This window comes from Calypte anna, chromosome Z (assembly GCF_003957555.1).
Source record: "Calypte anna isolate BGI_N300 chromosome Z, bCalAnn1_v1.p, whole genome shotgun sequence".
NCBI lineage: Eukaryota > Metazoa > Chordata > Aves > Apodiformes > Trochilidae > Calypte > Calypte anna.
In genome coordinates this window covers 11,019,528-11,042,538 of record NC_044274.1, presented here as the reverse complement: position 1 = coordinate 11,042,538, position 23,011 = coordinate 11,019,528, and the positions used below count along the sequence as shown (strand labels likewise).

General features: G+C 43.8%; 1 protein-coding gene across 6 annotated transcripts in view; it reads right to left on the bottom strand.

The window, feature by feature from the left end:
- LOC103532407 (phospholipid-transporting ATPase ID) overlaps window positions 1-23,011 on the bottom strand; it is an 86,060-nt gene that overhangs the window by 33,639 nt on the left and 29,410 nt on the right. For all 6 annotated transcript variants that reach the window (XR_003988655.1, XM_030466811.1, XM_030466813.1 and 3 more), the window contains 7 exons: window positions 18,858-18,916; window positions 7,679-7,792; window positions 5,331-5,429; window positions 4,301-4,362; window positions 2,716-2,788; window positions 2,424-2,494; window positions 1,233-1,315 (listed from right to left, as the gene is read on the bottom strand). Coding sequence is in view for 5 of the 6 variants with exons in the window: in XM_030466811.1 (XP_030322671.1) it covers window positions 1,233-1,315; window positions 2,424-2,494; window positions 2,716-2,788; window positions 4,301-4,362; window positions 5,331-5,429; window positions 7,679-7,792; window positions 18,858-18,916 (561 nt within the window). In the remaining variant the exon portion in view is untranslated. The remainder of the gene's footprint in view (window positions 1-1,232; window positions 1,316-2,423; window positions 2,495-2,715; window positions 2,789-4,300; window positions 4,363-5,330; window positions 5,430-7,678; window positions 7,793-18,857; window positions 18,917-23,011) is intronic.

Genomic DNA, 23,011 nt, shown 5'->3' with positions numbered 1-23,011 from the left:
TAAGTCAGAGAATTTTTGTTAAAATTCTTTTTCCTCTTTATCTAAAAATATTTTCTGAGAACCTTCAGTCCTTGAGATGTTCCAAGGACAGAAGCACTTACTCAACCCCTTTCCATACTGACTTTTCCCATAATCCCAAAGCCAGCAGGGCACTGTGGGGTATGACTAACACCACACAGTCTGTTCCCCCAGCCTCTCTCTGCAGACAGATGATGTGTGAGCATGGAGTATGCTGGTTTTGACGGGTCTGGCTCCTTTCTTTATATGTGTTGCTATATATTCCCCTGTATCCAGTGGCAGGATATGTGGGAATGGTTCAAAGCTGCATCAGGGTAGGCTGAGGCTGTACATTGCAAAAAGCATTTTTTTACCAAGAGGGTGGACAAACACTGGGACTGTCTAGAGGGGTGGTCAATGCCCCATGCCAGTCACTGTTGAAGAGGGATTTGGACAGTGGACTGAACAATGTGTTTTAACTTTAGGTCAGCCCTGAGGTGATCAGGCACTTGGACTAGATGTTTGGTGTAGGTTCCTTCCAAATAAATAGTATATTCTGTTGTGTGTTGTGTTCTATTCTATTCTGTATTTGATACATGAAACAGTGCTAAGAAAGGACACGTTGCTCATTAACCACATGTGCACTACTTGGCTTTAAATATCTTAAAATGCAGTATTTATTGTGGCATCAAGAGAGAAGAGAAATGCTGAAAGGGCAAGGGCTAAGGCTAGAGAGGAGACATCTGCCCTGTGTGCAGAGTTAGGTCTGCATAGCAAGTGCATGGAAAGTGCCACTGCTCAGAGGCTGTCATCAATACATCAGCACTGCTGCTTCAGTGTAAAAGTGCAGTCTGAACACATGTGGAGACCTGAACTAAGCACAAATTTTGTGGAAAACATTTTCCATCTATGCAATCATGTGAGCTCTTGTATTGAAGCTGGAAGTGTGTAGCCTCAACAGGGACAGACAAATGCTGAAGCACAATGTGCAGACACAAGGAGAATTCCCACCAGTGCAGTTTCAGATTCTAGCCATGCATGTCACCAACACCTGCAAGTGAAGGGGGATCTCTGTCTGTGCAGGGTGAGTTTGTATCTGTTGTACAAACTGCTATGAGCCCATTCTATTCCACTGCTGCTGCATCCAGGCAGGAGACAGCTGGAAGCAAGACTCTCAGCCACTCTCTGGACTCTGGGCATATCCACTAGAAAGTGATTTCTTTATATAGGCTCACCATTGAACTCTGTCAGTTTCTGAAGATCTTCTCCAAGCTCTGCAGTGACTGTCAGTGCCTGCTTCACCTTCAGGTTTGTTTCACTGTAACAAATAACAGGAATAAAAATGTGATCTGAAAGTCCTCTGTGAACTGAAAGATGTCCCTGAAAGTCAATTCTGCTCTTGAGGACAGCCTCCTTCCTCTGACATCTGACCATGCCACCATCAGCCTTTTTCACCTGGCCAAAGGGTGTAATTATCTCTTTCAGCTGTAAAGACAGGCAAGCCAGAGGAATTCTGGACATGGTATGATGGTACTAAAGAAACTGAGGTGCCTCTGCCTTTCTCATTTTCTCTGCGAAGTGCAAGACAGGTATCTTATCTCCCTGAACAGGTCAGTGTCTATCACACCACACTGAACCCTGAATTCTGGGTCCTCTTCCCTGGAGTTCTTGTCCTGAGAGTACTCAAGTCCCAGGACTAGCTACCTGAGGACTTTGAAATCCAATATGCCTTTGTTCAGGGTCTCCTGTCACTTGCAAGAGCAGGAACTACAAGCTCATTATCAGCAATATTCAGACAGGGAAAGTCCAGAGGGCTATCTGTAGAGTATTGGGAGAGATTTCATTTCTTGATTTTTATAGTCCTGCTTAGTCCATCAAGCTGATGATAGCTCCAGACAGTGCAGAAAAGGTAATCCAAATTGGGTCATAAAAACAAGGTCAGATCAAATTAATTCCTATTAATACAAATTAGTGACAGCCCTCTGACTTGTGGTCAGTGGTGCACTGGAGTGAGCAACATATTCAAGCCTTTGCAGTGGGCATGCATTAATATTACAATATAGCAGTCCAAAGGAGATTACTGGAGTTATTCATTATAACTATCTCACATCATCTAGCTGAGAGAAAAGGCTAAGGGAGACACAAGAAACTGAAAGCTTCTGTCACTGAGCTTGGATAGAGATGCATTTCAAACTAACTCTCAGTGTTAGAAGAACAGTCACTAAAAATAAAGTCTCCTCCTCACATGACATTTGCACTGAAAAAGGCAAAAATATCCACCAGAAGATGCTATTTTCAAGACAGCTACCCAAAGTTTATGTATTGGGAAACTCTTGCTACAAAAGCTGCTGCCAAGTAAGGCTGCAGCACACAGGACCCCCAGAGATCTGTCCTTGCACTGGCAGCAGTGATTGCAGCTCACTTACCCATCCAGCTCAGCAGTCTCAATGTATGTCAGGCTGTGAGGCTCACTGCTTGACAGCAACAGTAGATCAGCCTGAACACAGACAGACAGACAGACAGACAGACAGACAGACAGACAGACAGGGTTGGCATCAGTGGACACAGTCAGAGGGCACAGCACTGCAGTGCTGCCTGCAGTTTCTGCACACTGAAGGTCTCTGGGGCAGCTGTCACCACCTCTGACTTGCTTGCTTATGAGTGATCAGTGTAATTAGAGACTAACTGTGAGAAGGATGGAGTGAAAAATGTACTCACCGTCACAAAGTTGTTGTTTTCTAGTTTTATTATATCCCCCACTTGGACATTCATCCATTTTTCATCCTTTAACCTGCAAGAAAACTCCTAGTAAGCGGGCACATAAACACCACTTGGGAGAGTAGGGTAACTCATCTCTGCTCCTGAAACCAGGCTCTAAGTGCCTTGGGCTGTTGCAGGTGGAGCAGGGTCTGCCATGATGTGGCCTTACCCATACTAAGCTAAGGAATGACCAATACAAACAAAGTGGTAACAGTGATTGGGGTGACCTCTGCAGGGTTGAGACCAGACCCCACAACAGCTGCACTGTCCATGTGCATTGTCCTCCTGTATGGAATGACTGTCCCCTCCTGCTCCTCCTGCGTCCAACAAAAACCTACTTTATGTAACAGACCTCCCAAACACCTGGGAATATTGCCAGTTGCGTCAGTTTTTCTAAGAAGCATTAAGGACCAGAGCAACAGATCTGGTTCTGAATGGGTCTGCCACGTCTGCTGTGGCCTCCACTGCACTGAGCAGTATGAGCGTGCAGACAGACCCCTACACTGCAAAGGCCAATGCAACCAAGTCACAGTAGGGATACATGCAAAATCTAGAGGTGGGAAATATCAAGAGCTGTATCAAAACAGGACTGGTATTCAAGTCTGAATTCAGCTCAGCCTTGCTTCCCAGTTGAGCTGGGAAGGACCCATGGTTTACAGAATTGCAGTGTTTCCTAGACACAGTAACTAATAGACAGTAAACCAATACTTAGCAAAAAGTATGTTCCTATTCTTCACTTTCCAGTTATATTTTTTTACCGTTTGATCATTTGTTGGAGTTTACACAACATACTGCTATCTGTAGTAGAGAAAAAAGAAAAAAAAAAAGATGCCAGAAACTTTACAGCTGTCTACAGCTGTGTCCTATGCACAGTTGGACTCCATGGAGCCACAAATAAACAACACATCTGTCTGCCACAAAAGCCAAGGCCTCTGCTATTTTTTTCAGCAGAAAAGAACAGTGCTAGCAGTACGATGTCCAAGGCATGCAGCTGAAATATTTTGAGTGCATCTAAATCAGAATGGTACACACACTCAAAGTATTATGACATGTAGGAGGAAGACATGCTTCTTAATTTAAAATAACTTCTTGATGATGCCTAGTTTTACTTAATGAAGAAACAAATGCTATGGACATAAATGGACATTGGAAGATAGCCTTGCTTGTCACTTCTAGGGTAAAGAATAAAATAATACAATACTCTCAAAGTATCGCTTTTTAAAATGTATATACATATATATCCAGGAACAGAAAGAGTTTTCTTTTAGTCAGTGCAAGGCCACAGCCATAAGGTCTTCACTGACTGTGGTCACTGTGTTACTGTGGCACTGGGTTCAGGAATCAGACACACAGTTCAGACCTGCAGGATGAACTAATGGTGCTAAAGACAATTAAATTTTAAACTGTTTAGTTATCTTTGGGAATCCCACAGGAAAAAAAACACACCAAACAACAAAAAAACAAAAACAAAAAAAACCCACAAAAAAACTATTAATAAAATGCTCTTCCCAGTCGAAATTGCATCAAAAAACCTAGAACTTACATTCCATTGATCAGGACCTGGACTGGGCGGTTGTTGACATGTTTGTCACTTTTGTGTCGATTCTGAAAATTTGATCAGTAAGTTAAAAAGCATTTCCAGGAAAGCAAGCACGCAAGAGCCACATGCAGTTCATTAACATTTTAGGGCTTCACCCAGATGGCTGAATGAGATGAGGCAGATTAGGGTCACAATTGAGTCATAGTTGAGCCCATATTTACAAAAGTAAAATCGGGCATAACTGGACTGCAAAGAACAACAGGAAACATGAGGCTTGGTCTGGGAGGGAAGAAGGAGGGTAGAGCCTTCTATGCTACTTAGCACAGTCCTGACTCAACTGGTGTTGGTCCTGCCCATCAGAGTTCTGTATGCTAAGAACCCAGAGAAGTTAATTCCTCTCCTGTGATATTGCAAGTGGCCACAGATGTTCTGGCATTGCTCCTTAGAAGGGCATCTCAACACCTCACACCTGCCTACTTGAAAAGTTGCACAGCTTCCACAGAGCATGGAAATAATTTAATAATGAGAGAAAAACAGATGTTAAACTCAGGTCTAGCATCACCCTGTGAAGTCAACGGGACTTTGACCATTAGCTCTGGTGGGAGCAGACTTTGGCCAAAGTTGTGCAAGTTTTGAAAAACCACACACAGGCTGCATGATTACTACCTTGACCTAATGTTTTTTCTTTGTTAATTGCAGAGAATGTTAGAGAATGAGTTCTCCAAAGTGGAAGCCTAAGAATAGACTTCTGTGCATACATCCAGACACACCTGTCAGTGACCACATTTTCATATGTATTGAACAGTTTCAGAAAAGTCGATGGAACTGATGAAATCCTCAGAAATTTGGAAAATCTAATTCCTTTTCAGGTAATACATACAGATTTAGGGGTCTAATCTCAGATGCCATCTTGGCCACAAACCAGTCCTCCAACTGCCTGCCACTGGCTGTGTTTATTTGAAGCAGTTTGCTTTAGGAATGATTGCTGAAGAATCACAAAGTCCAAAGTACAAGTCAGCAATAGAGATCTTACAAAATCATCAATGGCATCCTTGACTCCTGATACAGCCAGCACCAGCACGAGGGGCACCACTGTTGTAAACCAGGCCAGTGAGGAAATCTGAGGAATCAGCTGTTGGAAGAAACGGTCTGCATTTAGAATTTTCTTCTCAGCTCAGTAAACACATGGAAACAAACCTCTGTTTTCTGTGGAAACTGTATGGAACATTTGTCTGTGATATCTGAATATAAAAGACATAGATGCAGCTCTGTCACTTATATGTGACCACACAAGGGTGGAATGGCCAGGAAACCCATGCTTTGCTTGCAAAAGAAGATGTAATTTATGATAAATCGGAGCCCTCAGGAAGTGCAGTAGGTTGTTCTTTCTGGTTGTTTTTAGCATTAGGATTGCAAAGTTTCCCATGGGTTTCTCTAGACACAGGCAAGTCTGCTGTGAGGGACACAGAACTACCTGAGCAAGGCCTGCTTTGCAGAGCCTTCAAATGCTTCTACTTTTTTTTTATTTCAGTAACTCTTCACATTTTGCTGAAGTATCACATCAACCAACAATGCACAGCTGTTGCCAGGGCTGATCTTGCACTTCCCACATCAACACATCTATTTTTGTTGCCCACATCTTTAATAGTGAGAGGGCCCCAGGAGATGAATGTGACTCTGTCATGCTTTCAGTGATGCAGAGATGGATGTCTTAACCCAGAACAGGTCTCCTCTTCCTCTAGAGGAACAGCAACAGTGATAGAAACCATGTGATGCCAGCATCAGGGTGCTTGTCAGATTGCGTCTGGGCAGTGTCAGCCCCATGGGCATTGTGAAATTGCCATTTATGCCTGAAAAGTGGCTGCTTGAGGGTGGAGAGCTGCTCTTTGAGATTGCTCCTTCTGCTACACTGTCACAACCAACATCTTGCAGGCACATCCAAATCCAGCCTGAAGGAATGACCTTCAGAGGCCATCACAGCCCTGCTCAGCTGTGGAAGCTGCCGAGACCCCTAACTGCTACCTTCTCACCTAACTGGGACTATAGATGTCCTGCTGGGCTGTGTCAAAGAGCAGGGAGATAAAGTCCTCACAATCTCCCCATCATATCCAGTCCTGATGCAGGAAGAGATACTCCTAGGGTTACAAGGATGATGGAGCAGAAGACTAAAAACAATTAAATGGAGGAATATATAACTATATATAAGACTAATGGCTGGTCTCTTTAGCCTAACTTGCTGCAGGTAGCAGAAAAAGCTGGATGATTTTTATAGAGTCACTTCTAGATGGTTCAGAGAAAGACACAATGGAATAATTTAAGGCAATGGTTCAAAATATTTTTTTAATTTAATAGACAAACAGCTAGAGTGCAGTACAACAACACAGGAACAGTGCTGTCAGCCTAGCTGAAAAGTCACTTTCACTAGTGTCTTGAAAAATATATGTGGGCTGAAATTTCCCAAATTCAAATTTCTCCGTAAATAGGCAAATAAAATTGTACATAATTTGTTACAGGTTTAAAAATGTTTTTCCTATGTTCTTTTGAACTGCAGTTGAATAAAAGGATTTGAAAAGAAGTAATTTTGCAGACTTGTTTGCATAGAAATGGTCAAACAGCATACTAGAAACATACTCGAAATTACACTCCTTTTTGAAAATGTTGATTCCATGACTGAGAAACAACAAACAGAATGCGCTGTATTTATCCATATTTTAGAGGAGCTCAAAGAGCCCAAAATCCAGATACCAATTTCTCCCTTCTGTTCAGCTTTCAGACAGAGTAGTCGTACCCCCAGCTATGGGCAATGTTCAACCCATTAGGAGCCCCAGGGTTCAACAGTGCTGCCAGTGCTTGACATGCTCCATATCAGAGGCCTTCCTGGCCCTGCTGGGTAGGGAGCAGCAACATTCAGCTCTATGCAAAGTAGCTCCAACCTTGAGCTTTCCTATGTTAACGCCTTCCTTTCCAGGGAAACACTACAGGTTACAGATTTGTTCTTCTTGCTGTTCCCTGTGAGACTGCCAATGGAATTTGCCTTTAAACTTCTGGGTAAGGGACAACTCCTTTGGCATTACAGGAGAAATATACAATGCATATCCAAGGATGGCCAGGAACACACAGAAAGGTAGTTTGACAGTGCATGAAATGGTGCACAACTCATTGAAAACTTTAATTAGCTTGTTTTCTTCATTTAGTTCAAACCCTCACGTGCAAATTTAAGAGAGGAAATTCCTTTTTTTCTGCTCTACTTTCTGCCTACTTTAAGATTTTACTAAAACTTTAATTTATAAGAGAGATATAGCTTGCAATTTATTGCAACATAGACTGGCTTTGATAACAGACAACACAATCTGCGAGAAACAGCACAGAGTGAATTCATACCTGCAAAATCAGCAAGAAAAGAAAGTAAGCGTTGGCTATTCGCTGAAACTGTTCAAACAGGTTGAGAGGCAGGAAAGTGAAGAAGTTGTATTTCGATGTTTTAATTGTATTGTTCTGTACGGAAAGAAAAAGGAAAATAAATAGGATTGTTACAACAGGAAACAAAATTACAGCACAACCCACTTCAACTGTGTTTTTACTTGCTTATATTTAGCAATAGCATTGTTTCCAGCAGCAGCTCAAAAAAACGTTTCCTTTTCCCCCACATACTCATGCTGAACCTGGATAAACAGAATTCCTCTCGGAACTGGTGAAAACATGATGCTCAGATTATGCCAGTGCAGCAGCAGGTAGATAGAGGTACAAGCAGTTGCACACAAACAGACATACATCTTCTACATAACAGTCTCTCTGCTTACATGATGCACAAATAGAAATAAAAACTGTAACCAAGACACAACTAAGACATTTTGTTGGTAGCCTCTACAAAGCAGTGCTAGAGAAGGCTTTCTAGGTCAATTATACAGACTTGTCTGAAACTCTGAAATACCATTTTACGGGGCAACCCCATAGGAGCTATAAATCCTCCCAGGAGAGGAACATAACATTATTGTTTTCAGCTGATTCAGCAGCCTCTTAACTTCGCAGCTTGGATCAGTGGTTTGTTTCAATTCCATAAAGATCACTTGAATGTGTTGTTGAGCAAGCAGCCATGAGTGCAAGAACTCAGTATTTCAGTAAGTTGCAGCTTTGTTCCCTATTCCCAGTTTCCTTTTCTAATTGCAGATGACCCCTCTGGCCACCAGCAGTTGCCACCAGCTCCCTAGTCATCTTCAAACCAGAGAAAGATCCAAGCTCGAGCTTACAGAACTGGGTATTTTCTAACCTGTAGATCAGTACTCTCTGTTCTAGTTCTTGCCACCTGATAGACAGGTTCAATCGATCCTTCTGAGCCCACCAGCTTGGGCTGACCTTTCAGCTTTTAGCTATGCTAGACTATGTTTCTATATGAAGTTTATCAAGAATTAATCCAGGTATTATCCTGGAAACATGTATCAATCTGTTGCCAGCACATCAAAGACTTCACACCCTAGAAGCTCTTCAGAAAATTACTATTAACCCCCACCCAGGAAAATGAGATTTGACAGCACAAAGAGGCAGAAAATACACAGGGCACTTCCATTCAGTAATAGATTTGCTGGAAAAGGTGATTGTAGTATTGTAACATTCCTTAGATGCTTCTAAGCTAGTGGGAGGACAGGAGATGCTAAATATGAATCACAGGCCACTTCCAATCCATACGTTAATCCAGGATCTTGATATCTAAACTGAGACATATCACCATGTTTCTGCCATGCCATCAATTATTTATGATCACTACTGTAAGGTTTGTGCAGGGGAAGACATTCCATGAGGTGTGTACGGGGGAAGCTATTCTATTTTAGGCAATTGCTGGATTTTTGGCTACATCCAGAAGCAAAGTACAGCAACATTCTTCAGCATTAACTTTGTGTTTTATCCCTTGGACAAGACAATGAATAACTCTTTAAAAGGGTAGAGATGGAAACGCCCTTTATGGAAGAGCTAGCCAAATCCTCCCATTGATTGCACTCTGGCAAGGAAAGATGTTTATCAGTGATCACCATATAAAAAATACCACACGCCTGCTGGCATCATGTAACCATCTCTGGGTGTGGTTAACTCTGCCTGTGATCCAAATGTCAGGACACATAGTCATATTTGGCTTATTTCAAAATTCTTCACCATGGGATATGTGCTGTACACAGGCTGCATGGACACTGCTAAAATAGCAGCAATGAGATAGCACCATCCTCTGCAAACCCAACATACAGAGAACTTAATTGCTTGACAAGTCTGTGTCCACCAAGCAGAGAATCTAGACTATTTTTAAATCAAAACTGGATCTAGACATGATCTCTGCCCAATAATCTGAAGAAAAATATAATGGCCACTTACTTTAAAAAAGAGCAGACAGTAGCTGCAGGAAAAAGTAAGTACAGGGGACCTGACCTTTGTGCGTCAAGTGCTCTCAAAGGGTCACATGTAACATGGGAAAAACTACTCAGTAAACACTCACATAAAGTTTATAGATCTTTGCCTGCAAAAATCTCAGAGGGGAATAAGAAAAGAATGGGAGTGGTTTATTTCAATTCCTGCCTTCTATTTCTGTCTGCTAATTACGTCAGGAAAACCACTGAATGAACCAGGGCCATTCATTTTGTTTCCTATTGCCATTAGGCACAGTAAAAAACCCAGACATAACAGTTTCCAAATGCTTAACTGTAGAAATCTAGACATCAAATATTTTCTACACTCTTCAAGATCATGGTATTGTTTGACACAGACTGTCTTTTGGAACACTACAGACGTCAGGGTAAGGACGTAATTTAGTGGATCTTCTCATTAATCTAGAATCTATAATTAAAACTAAGCACCAGAAAAAATAATTCCTCATATTAACTATGAAGATTTCTAATTCAACAAGTCACTTGCTCATGGCCCGCAGGGACTAAAGGAATATCAATATTAAATTATAAAAGCAAACTAGGGAAAACTTCAGCCTTTCCAATTCAAAGCTCTGCATTTCCACATCAGAGACACAGATGAAGCTGTGTAAGGTAAAACTTACATGCAGTACTCCAGGTCTGTGTACTTTGACAGCTCAGGCTCTCAGTTAACTTCAGAGAAATCTCAGTTGGCCTCTGCTCTTGATCTTACCCTATTCTGTGGTGCTTAACACCATCAGACCCCATGGCTCCTTTAGAGCTCTTCCAGAACCTGACTCTGGGCTGGGAGGGGTTACTACAGAAACCTGCAGCACGACAGTGTGATAACAGTCTATGTGCAGCCATCATTTTATAAGTCACACTTCTAATGCATCATCCTTCTTACCTCCCCCATGCTCTGCCTTCAGTGAGGAAGACTCCAATGTGGGAAAAGCAATAGAGAGGAAAAGTCTTGGAAGCAGCAATCAAGTATTGCGAGACCTTACAAGAGCTTCTGCTTCTCCTGTAGATGTATAAAAATAAGAGGTCCAAGAAAAGCAGCTCTCTGGTCTAAGGACACAGATGAGAATTGGGAGCTTTGCTCTTACTGCCAGACCTGCCCTACGCTCCTGGTTGACAGTGGGTAGTCCTTGTGTGTGCCTGTTTCCCAAATGAATAAGCACAATCATGGTTACCCACTGCCAGCCTCAAGCTCTTCAGGTGTGAGGCTTGACACGAGACAAACATTGTCTGTGGGTGACAGATTATTCTCATCTGCTCTTTTCAGGGCCTCGATTCACACCTCCTGGAGGTGTGACTCCACCAAAATGCTGTCCCTAAGAATAGTGCTCATTGCACCACAGTTACACAAGTCCAGATCTGGTGGATGAGCTGTTATTTTGGGGGTGTTTTCAGAAGCCCGCCTGTGACGTCTGACCGCAGGCAAATGCTCAGCAGATGGTCCCTACCTTTGTTCCCCGAGCAAACAAATCATCTCACCATATAAGTCACTGGAAATAAGAGACACCGTTGCTTTTGGGACAGATTACAGGGGCTAAAGGGACACCCAGAAAAGGCAGCAGGGTATTGACCATCTGAATCTATACCCTTGGCTCAGTGATGTATTAGTTCCCAGCAGCTGGACAACCAGGCTCAAAGCAAATCTTGGTGAAATCTTGGACATGTGGAGAAATGTGGGCTACAGCACATACTTTATAACTTGTGTAAGAGTTTTTTATCAGTTTTAATCAGTTTTTAAGCCTATGAAGTTCACTGCGTTATTTCTGATGGTGGGCAGCAGCCCCAACTCAACAGAAGATTGAGAAAGACCAACAGGATGCTGATGGGGTCCATCTGGTCCCTGTAAAGATCTCATTCTAACTCCCAGAAGTAAAAGACTGGCTGAACACCAGAAATAAAAGTATTTATACACAACCCACACTCTTATTTACTCAACCCCCTCCTGGTAACACTAACAAAGCCAGTTCCAGGATCCCGTAGCATGTCAGGTATTCCAGGAAAATTTCTAGGAAAATGTGGTCTCTGGTTGTACTTTCCTATACTGTTCTTTCTGCCTGAAGTCATCCAATTAAAGAGCTGTTAATTGGTGTAACATTACAGTGGTGAGTGTCCTTATCAGGGTTATCCCTGTCCTTATCAGAGCTGAGAAGGACCCAGGGATAGATGGAGGTGGCATGGCTTGATGACCTCACATCATTGCTCACAGGCCAAGTATAGGATCTTAAGTTCTTGTCTTTTAGTCATCTCCTTCAACTGCACCACCTTCTCCTCCCACTCAGCTCAGAACCTGAAGCTGCTGCTGGAGGGGAGAAGCAGTGAAGAGGCAGGCAGAACACTGCCAAGGTGTGCAGAGGAGACAATCTCCAAACCACCACCATTAGGGTCTCACATATCAGACTCACAATGAGTGTGGTAAGAATTTTGTCTTTGTGATATTTAAGCTAAGATGAAGAGTGGGGGACTTGGTCCAAGGGAGTCTATAGACTTCACTGCACCACATGTCTAGCACAGATCCAGCTTTCTGTGCTTGTCAAGGACATAATACGCCTTAAGGGCCTTGACCTCACCTGGTGCCTCTTTCCAGAACCTTTGCATGGAGCTCAGGAGCTCACTTAAACCCAGCTCATCTTTGCCTGAGTTACACTGTAGAAGTACCAGTCTCCAGCTCTCCAGTCTATCCAGCTCTGCCTCTTGGATGGACCTTGGACATATGGTGTAGTCTTCTTTTCATCCCAGTCTCCCACTGCTCCTGACTGGACTTCCTAAATGGACCTTGGACCTGGTTTATCATCTTGTCTGGGATGACCAGGATGGACCTCATTCCAAGTATCCTACCACATCCCCCCTGCCCGTGTGCTGCAGAACTGCACCCTGGTCAGTGAGGACATTGTCTGTGCTGGGGTAACCCTCAGCTCCTGCCTTGGCCCCATCTCACAAGGCAGCCCTTCACTGGTTGCTTCATCACAGTGCCTCAGATAACTTTGGACTAATCCAGCTAACACCTTCCTAAATGCAGAAGGAGCAGCAGAGGTGGCTGTTGTAACTATCCTTTTGGGGGGGCCAGTCAGACCACTGTTCAGATTATTTTCACACCCCCTTCAGCCTTGGGCATTAAAAAGAGCATTGGGCATGACAAATGCTAGAAAACATTTGCAGGTTGAGTATGGGAAGAGGGGGCAGCTGTTGCTATTATCCTGACCACACTGAGAAGGTCCCTAGCAATGACCCATGAGGCATCCTTCTCAGGCTGAAGTATGCAAGCAGACGAGGTAGAGCAGAATCTGAGACCACTACAAGAGCTCACTAAGTTTCAAAGAGGTAAGAATCCATCTGTTGATCCAGCCCAAGGCAATGTGCATTTGCCACAGGAAGAAATGTACATCCCTCTTATTTCACTAGATAATTTATCAGATGACCAGGGAGAACAAAAGCAGAGTCCAAACAGCCCCCTCACTGATGGGCCTGGAGAAAGGATGCTGGTTTGACCCTAGATCCTGATCCAAGATGAAATTTTTCATTGACTCTTGGGTCCTGCATTTCCTCTCCTATTGTCTGAAAGCCAGTATCAAAGATGTTTTCACAGCCCTTTCTGACTCCCCAGTACAGCTGTGCTAAATTCCAACATGAAAGCAAAGAAGTAAGAGAGAGCTGGGATTAGAACAAACACTAAAAGCCTTCGGAACAGATTTTCTTCTCCAGAGTATCCACAGACAGAGAGTCCATCAGTCCCCTCTGCAGAAGTGCTGGGCACAGTGCAGCCAGGTTGACTTACCTTAGATGAGAACCTTAATTAAAGCCCTTAATTTGGCCTTGCTGGACCACATCTGGCACCCTGCATTTCACTTCATTTAACTCTTTACACTGGCAACTAACTCTCTTACTGAAGTCAGGAAGGATCTTGCTGTCTGCAGTGTGAATAAACACAGGATTAGGACTTAACATTTCATTTTCACAGACCTATATTGAGTCCATTTCTGCGTTGCACTAAGTGCCTTTGCATGCCACTGATTCACACTTGGTTTCTGAGTCATTCCTAACTAATTTTGTGAGCTGGTGGGCAGTGCATACCTTCACACTCAACCCTTTCAATTAACTGCACAGCACTTCAGTTTAAAGTTGGTTTTACTTTTCCAAGCTACTGTGTTCTTTCTGTGCAGGGTAAGCACAAGGATGTCTGGGGCTGCAGCCATCTAAGAGATAGTTTCAGCTTCAGTCTTCACATTGAATCCAGATAAACTCTGACCTATCCCAGCACTGCCATGGCTTGAAGTTGCTGGTCTTAATCTCAGGCATCTCCTCTTACTTAATCACAGCAAAAATCATCAGAAGATGATTCTTCAGATAAGAGACACTTCCCATTTCCCATTTCAGTCTGCACTGCCTCCATTCATGCAGATGCAGGAGACCACCCCAATCCTCCATTCTACTGCATGGTACATCTCCCATGCCCACTGGGACACTTTCAGTTCCTTCTGTCTCTCTGCTTCATCTTGAAGACTCTGTGCTCACAGATTTCCATTATATGCAGTTCTTATCCACCCTTTGGACTCGTTCTACCCTACTGGTCCAGCTTTCTGTACTTTCTAGCTCTCCTGCCTGGCTGGTGCTCAGATGAAGGAGTCTCTGTGGCTGGAGCCTTGTAGCAGGAACACACTGCAGTTTGGCCTACCACATGTTTTCTGAAAAACTCCAAAGTCTCCTACCAGTCCCAGTGTGATGGATCTGGGCATGCCCTTGCAGGCACTGGCAGACACTGCTTTCGTTGGTGCAGAATCAGGTTCCTGCAAAGCTGGTTTGAGTGTGTTTGGAAGTCTTGGCCATCTTTCAGCAGAGTTTCTGTCAGTTTCTATACGCAATAGAGTTTTCAAGTTTTTCTCAGCTTCACAGATATCCTGTAGACTTTGCACCAGGAAGGGATGATAACCACCATCTATTCAGGAACAACACACCCACCTCTGATTGCAAGTTCCCACTTCCCTGTTCTCAGTGAGACTAAAGGAGGACAAAGCATCTCTGTACCTTTGGTCGATGGCTACATAATAGAAACTCTCTTTTTAATGAAAGCCTTGAACCTTCACACCAGCTGGGAAATACAGCCCGGCCACAGTAGTAAGTCAATACATTACACCTGTGTTTGCATTTCCCTTTCTTTTCTCTACTGGCCTTTTCAGCAACTGCCTCACCTTAAAGAAACACTGACCACCTCATCTAGCTTTGTTACAAGAACCTGTTCCATGGCTAAGTTACCAACTAAAGTAAACCTCATTTCTGTGGCTTTCACTGTCTCAGATATGTTCTAAGCCTGGTTATATTGCTTTGCTTACTCCCAGTTTCTGCTCAGCATGCCTTTAACATGGTTGGAATTGCCAGATTAGTGCACCCCGCCTTGTTCCTCAACTCCTGTGCAGGAGGACATGGACTAATGGTCCTTCCAGAGGGACCAGGAGCTGGAGGACAGCTGTTCCCCTCCTGGTCCCTATAAAGAAGACTCAGATCACCATGTTGCTGCCCACATATGCAGATGTTCCTGTCCCAAAGAGCTGAGCACCACAATGAATCACAGACTATCCGTATGCTTCTGTTGTTTGCTTGTGCACATGTCAAATTAAATACATGAGGGTGGTAAGACATATTGAGAACAGAGGACTGTAGCTGCAGGAGACAGAAATTACCCCATTCAAAAAATGTCAGTATGCTGAGAGACAACTAAACCTGATAGAATCACCAATTGGTTTAGGCTGGAAGGAACCTTAAAGGTCATCTAGTCTGAGCCTCACTGCCATGGTGTCTTGTGTTAGTGGAGTGGTGTTTTGGAATTGGGGTGGATGTGCTCCCATGAGAAGCTGCTGGAAACTCCCCGAGTTCCAATCCTGGACCCCCTCTGGCCAAGGCCAAGCAGATATAGGAAGCTCGATGAGCTTCTGTGAGTAACATATTCAAGAAAGGGAAACTGGAATGGCAAAATTAAATAAATAAATGTATAGAGAAATAGATAAATAAAGATCAGTGGAGAGGAGGAGGTGAGAGCAACACTAGAGCAAAGACACCAAGGTCAGTGAGGAAGGAGGGGGAGAAGGTGCCTGAGCAGAGATTTCCCTGCAGCCCATAGTGAGATGGAAACTCCTATGGAGGACTGCAGTGGAGCAGTCCCTGAAGGACCATGGCTGGGAAAATGTAGATTTGTAGCCCCTGAAAGATCAGATGGGCAAATGTGGAGCTACTATCAACTAGTGTCACAGGTGGGCAGAGGGGAAGCTGCAGCCTGTGCAGGATCACAGAGGGGGTCAGATGTGGATCTGTAGCCATGGAGGAGGAGGTGTCAGAGGAGGTGACTGCTCCCACAGCAGCCGTGACTCTGTGGGCAGCCCAGGCTGGAGCAGTTCCTGGGGGACTGCACCCCATGGGAGGGACTCACGTCCCAGGGGTTCCTGAAAGACTCTTCTGTGAGAGGGACCCCTCGTTGGAGCAGGGGAAGAATGTGAGGAGTCCTCCCCTGAGGAGGAAGGAGCAGCAGAAACACCGTGTGGGGAACAGACCCTGAACCCCCCTGCCCTTCCCCTGTGCCCTGAGGGAGAGGCAGCAGTGAAGTGATCCAGGCCTGGGAAGCAGGGATGGGTGGAGGGAGAAGCTATTAAGATCTGGCCATGTTTTCTCTTTCTCCTGGTAGGTTTAATTTGTTTTATCTTCCCAAGCTGAGTCTGATTTTTGCCCATTGCCATAATTGGGGAATGAAAACCTCCCTGTCCTTATCTCAGTTAATGAGTTTTAAGGTGGATTTTCTCCTCTGGTTGATACCAGCTAGGTCTAAACCATGACACATGGGCAGGGACACCTCCCACTAAACCAGGTTGTTCCAAGCCCCATCCAACCTGGCCTTGAACACTTCAGGGATGGGGCAGCCACAGTTTCTCTGGAAAACCTGTGCCAGTGTCTCACCACCCCTGCAGTGAAGAATTTCTTACTCATGTCTAATCTAAATCTCCCCTGTTTCAGATTTAAATCATCTCCTCTCATCCTATCACTACAAACCTTTGTAAAAAGTCCATTTCCAGCTTTTCTGTATCCTCTTCAGGATATACAAGGTCTCTCCAGAGTCTTCTCCAGGCTAAACAACCCCAACTCTCTTAGCCTCTGTTCTCAGGAGAGGTGCTCCAGCCCTCTGATCATCCTTGTTGCCCTCCTCTGGAACCACATGTATTGATGGTAGGGTACCTGGAAGCTATCTTCTTTTTTGACATCTCCAGAGGCACCCAGGCATAGATAGCATGGGATCTGAAATAATCCATGAACCAAGCTAGTCCTTTTCATGCAACATTGTAGTGTGGGTTTAATAAAATTAACTTTTGCCAGGACTTAATGGAAAAAAGCAGCCCATGAAACTATATGTGCCCCTGTATAGTTAGGGCAGTGCTTGCAGCACTACCTGAAGTGTTTTTATCACCTCACCACCCACTGACCACTTCAAGGCTTGACCCTTCTGGACAGTGTTCTGGGTTTCTTAAGCCTCAGACTACTCTGGATTCCTGAACCAGAAGCCACAGCAGACCAAAATGAGGGATAGGATTACTGAAAGTCACTGCCAAATTTTAGCAGATTTTATTGAGTTTGTTTTTTTGGCTGCCTCCACTCTCACACCTAACCAATAGACTCCTATGGAAACCCTCCAGAGCTTCTCACAAAATCCTCTCCACAACTTTGGTTATTTGCAAATCTTTAGGCATTTAAGCAATCAGCTGGGAAGCAGTGACATGCAAAGTCACCCTTATGAATGGCTTTTCACAGAAATAGTCCCAGAAAGAGAGGAGCTCTTGTTCTCTCTATCCTGACATCAGAGTAAATCTCCCTCATGCTTTTCTGCCCCACTGCTGCACATAATGTACATTGCAATCATTCAATGAAAGATAACAAATCCATACATAGCAGCAATAACTACCCCTGTATGCCACTGGCACGTTCCATGCAAATCAAATGTAATTTCCTAGTGTCAAATCTCCATGCATTCATGCTTCACAGTCCTTTACATATATTACCTACAATGCTTTTCATATTCAGGACATATGCAGCAGCTCTGGACCTAGGAGCTCTCTAACCTGTGTTGGATAGGTCACAGACGAAAAGGTGAAAATGGAAAATCACACATTTCATGTTCCCAGCAATGAGCTACATTAAGATATTTAGTGAAAACTGTTGGCAAATTTGACTTCCTATCTCAGGAGAAATCACAGTGTTGTAAAATGTTGATTTTTTTTTTTCAATTCTTACTGAGAAAATACTCGTGATATTCCAAAAAAAAAAAAAAGATTCAAAGTTGCTCCTGAGTAAAACCGAAGGATGTAGTTCACCCCTGGTACTGAGAGATGCAGAGGACAAAAATTCTCATAATTGTTTTCAGTATTAGTTGGCAGCTGCAAACACTTTGAAAGAATGCAGATCCAGGATCACCCCAAGGAGCAGATGACCCTGTGTCCAGGCAGTACAAGTGCAGCAGCTGAGCTGTCCCTCCTGTGCACACAGTGTCAGCAAATGGTCCACAAGCCTTGGTAATCGAGTTGCCCAAAGGCTTCCTTGGCACTGTAGCCTGGCAGACCTGGGTCCCAGCCAGCTCATGTCAAGGTGCTCCTTGGAGTCAGATTTCACAGCACATGAACCTAAGTAGGCTGTTAAGAAGCTGGAAATAAAAATGGAAGGAAGCCACAAAAGCCAGATTCAAAACCTTCCTGCCTGAGGGGATCTCACTGGACGAGCTGAGGAATTGACACATTTCCTTTCATATTTTACTTCAAATGGAGACATGTTTCCAACAGAAAAAATGCTCCTCAGTTTCCTTTATTGGAAGGCCCTGGAACCTGTTCATACAAATATTTTGACTGACAAATCATTTTCTGGAATGTGTAAAGTCACTGTGCTATGCTGTTCCAGCATTAGACCTCCTTCAGGTGCCCATTTGCAGAGTGGTCTCCAAAGGCAGAGGTCCCCAGGGCTGATTCAGCAATGAACCATCTCTGATAGTCCATCTGGCACATTTTTGCCTTGTTTGTGGAGTCACAGCTACCATGCAGTCCTGTCACTCCCTTGAAGCTACTTTTATGACATGAAGCAGATGCTACATCTGTGACTGCACCTGCATGAAACCACATGTGCTGGTTACTTACAGCATATTCAAACTGCAGATTAAAATCCCGGTTGTTTGCTTGAAGTTGTCTCTCCTCCTCTGTAAAGAAGAGAAAAACACATCAGTAATGCTTGAAGGTAAGCAGAGTCAATGCAGGTAGAGTGAAGCATCAGAAAAATCTAAGCAGAGATGCATTGATGTCACAGGGAATCTGTTTTGGGCTAACTGCCCACATCAGGGAACTGAAGCAGCTGGTGACACTGACAGAGCAGCACTGTGGACTCGTACCATCACATTTTAAGCTCCTACTCCAAGTCTCCTCTGTCCACAACCCACTAAAATACCAGGACTGGCTTTATAGGTGGCTCAGCTTCTCCTGGGTAAGAATTACCACTTAAAGAGGTGTGCTTGCTATTCCACTGTGATCCATCTCTTCCTCATGAAGTCTCTGGAGCTGTTGCCATCAGCCTTCTGCTGGTGCCCTTCCTCCAGTACAAGGGCATTTCCTAGCATCATCACACAGATGGGATACCACCACCATAACTACCATGAAATGAGAAGCTGATGGAAGGGATTTCAAAAGGTCATCAAATCTATCCTCTACCTCACCACAAGCTTGTGCTTGTCACTCCCAATGTCCTAGAAAGTGATGGCTGTTCTTCAAACCGTCTATTGCAGGCCTGCAGTGTCTTTCCCCTGGGGGAGTTCTTTCTCCATTATCTAACATAAAACCCATTACTTCAATTTAAAGAAATATAGTGGTATGATCTGAAGTGCTCTTCAGCTTCCCACCAGTTCCTGTGCAACTTGCCAGGGACACAGATGAGTTCATTATGTACTGAAGACATGCCCTACTGTAGTCTTCCTAAGGAAGAAGGAAGGAAGGACTTCCTAACTGGAGTTGGCACCTCCAGTTTCTTCAGCCACCTCTTATGGGTCAGTCTTGCTGCCCTACAGTAGGCTTCTCAGCTAGCTCACCCCCTTTTGGACTTTGAGTGGCCAAAAATGAGACATGGTTTTCAGCTGAGGCCTTACGAAACCTGACCAGAGCACAAGAGACATTACACCTATCTTGTGAACAATGAATATTTTACAAGGGAATTCACCTAGAAGTAATTTTAAATAATTTCGCAGATCTTTTCTGGCAGAGCCAATGCCTTATCAGGCAATGCAAATCTTTCGTTTCTCCTTGCTGAACTGCATCCAAATTTTTTCAGACTATTTCCCCAACTATTCAGTTCCAGTCCTATCTTTCAGTGTGTTTGTAGCTCCTGCCAGTATGGTGCCATTCACAGATTTACTTAGTGTGTTCTTTATTCTGCCAGACAGGATGTACAGGAAAATATTGAATACCAGACGCAGGATACACCCCTGATGAATCTCTCAAGTTTCATAATCAGTCACTGATAAGTATTGTCAGTGTATGATTATATTTTTTTTTTTCTGAAAACTCTGTCACTCAGTTTATGGTGAGTTTATCTCCAGTATATACCCCCAGTTTATTGGTAAAAATACCAAAAGTGACAGTCAGGGCACATGACAGCTAACTAAGGCTGTTTCACTAGCCTGCTGGCTAGCACTAAACCAGAATCATTTCTGGTTTGACACAGTTTTTCAGGACTGTTAATCATCGCTTCCCAACAAACACACCGTTACTTTGAAGTGGTTTGTTGTAACCTTTACTCAAGAGTTGAAGGCAATATATCTGTAATTGCTCAGCTTTTATTTTCTCCCTGTTTCAAGATAGTTGCCATCCTTGCTCTTTTCCCAGTCTTCTGAACTTCAGTAGACTGTGTTATACAGAAGCCTGTATGTGCATGAGAAACTCTTAAAGGCAGCATTGCTCCAGGCCATGCTCTACCTTACCCATCTAACCCACACCATCTCTATTCCAGCCCAAAACTCCCCTCCCTTCACCTCTGTTTCTGGGAATTGTTATGCTAGGTGTCTGGAAAAAAACAAACCAAACCAAAACAACACAACAAACAAACAAACAACCTCCCAACAAAACAAAACAAAAACATAAAAACCCCCAAAACAGCACAAGACCTGAAACAGAATTTCTTAATATTATTTTGTAGGCATTTTTCACAGAGTAGCGGGCATAAATCATCTTTGATCTCCCTCTTGCTAGAAGGGTTACAAAACCCCAGAGATCTTAACTCTTACAGAATAACTTTCATTGTCCTTCATGTCCTTCATAGCTTTTCCTCACTTTGAGCCTTTGCCATACAGCTTGTGCTGGATAAAAGAAGCTGCTTTGCACCTTCTGAAGGCACCCTTCCTGTGACTGGAGTGAGGGAGGCTTGTGATTTTGCCATTTTACTCACCCTTCTGAGCCCTTCCCTGAAAGATGGTAATTTATAGCTGTACCCTTAATATCGATCATTTAAGGGAACATCAGCTCTGCTGAAGTCTCCCTCCACTCCAGATTTCTTTCCCATGAGATCTCAGTTACTAGTTCTTGATATTTACTGAAGATTTCTTTCTTGAAGTTCACTTTAAACATTTTGTTGCTGCAAGTTTTTCCAAAGAATCACACCATCATTCCCTAGTAATTCCCAGTCACATTCCCACATACTTTCACAATATGAAAGTTGACTGTTGGAGGGAGTCAGCTCTAGAACAGCCTCCTCTCTAGCACCAAAAAATTACCCACCTCTGTACTGAAATGCTGTGCCATCTGAACAGTTCTTCCTCCCCTACAGTTCTGTCCAACTCTGCCTTTGCATAGCTTGAATTCTTCATTGATCACCATGCCCTGTTTCTCAGAAAACTAATTTTTTTTCACAAAAGACTGCCCTTCTTTGATTGCTACTCAGAGATTTGCTATTTGTTCATCTCTTTCTTCATGCATGAACATACATGGAAAGCATCTCTTACCACCTCTGTTATGCTTCCCAAATAAGCTTTACTCTTTTCTATTAATATTTCAGCCTCGTGAGTTTTCCCAGCACGTGTCTGTTATATCTATTAAATGACGTGTTAAGACATCCAGTTCTTCCTGTTTATTCATTCTTGCATTAGCAAGTGTCTAAGTTATTTAGTGCCTTGAACTGCTATCCTTCCTCCTTTCCCTCCAGTAACCCTATGGATAACTCAGCATACATAATTTTCAAGCTCTTTTTTCACATCACCAGGGTTTGGGTTTTTTTATGTCTGTCTGTGAGTTGTTTTCATCAAGCCCCCTAATTACTTATTTAAAGCTATGTTAGCAGGTAGATGGACTTTTCCTTCTCTTCAAGCACATGTAGCTGTGTCAGGCATGTCCAATTCCGTTCCCATCTGCCCTGACTGGGTAATTTTCAGACCATCACAGAGATTTCATTCAAGACCCTCAAAGTGCTTAATCCTGCACTGCTTTCCTCAGACACATTTTTTTCTCATCTTTCACAACAGGGAGAACAATGTGCAGAGAGATCAGAGTAACTCATCCGGCATTTCAGAGGAAAACAGAAGCAGAGCTCAAGAGATCCACGCTTGCAGGGCTCCAACTATTGTGTTATGTGCTCCGTCAGGAATTTTCCTGAGAGCAAGCAATATTATCAAAGCAGACAAAAGATAAAGTGGTTTGTTAAAAGCAGAACTTCCCAACACTTGCACGTTTCCTCCGATACAGTAAGTGCTGCTCTGATCCCCTCCCCGGGGACACCAGGTCTAGACCTGGTATAAATGCCACAAAAAAGATAAATGGCTTCAAGGCAAAAGGGAATAGATGACAAAGCTTGAATACCTATTATTAGGCTACAGAGGTGTTCTTGCAGAGCCTGTTCTGGTCCTGGGAGGCGGACAGGTGGGCAGGGGCAGAGCTCTTGGCAGGCACCATGAGCTTACCCGGAGCATGGCAAGGAAGCTGACCCGAGGCCACCATGGGATGAACTCAGCACTCAGCAGGGACATCAGTGTCCACACTGCTCACAGCTAGCAGGCCTGCCCAGCTGCCTTGCCAAAAAGAGCTACGGAAACACATGAGAGATGGAGAGGCATAGAGACCTCCAGAGCTGTAATCTGGGCTGGAGCCCTTTAGGCATCAATCCCTGTGCCAGGACATGGGACACCGGGCACACAATAGAGATGCAGGGTCAGGTGGCAGCTTCTGAGAGGCCCCAAAGTCCTCAAAGACTTTCTGTAGCCCTGGAGGGTTCTACATGCAGAAGCATAAAGCCAAGTGCTGCTGGCAGCAGCTGGAGGTGC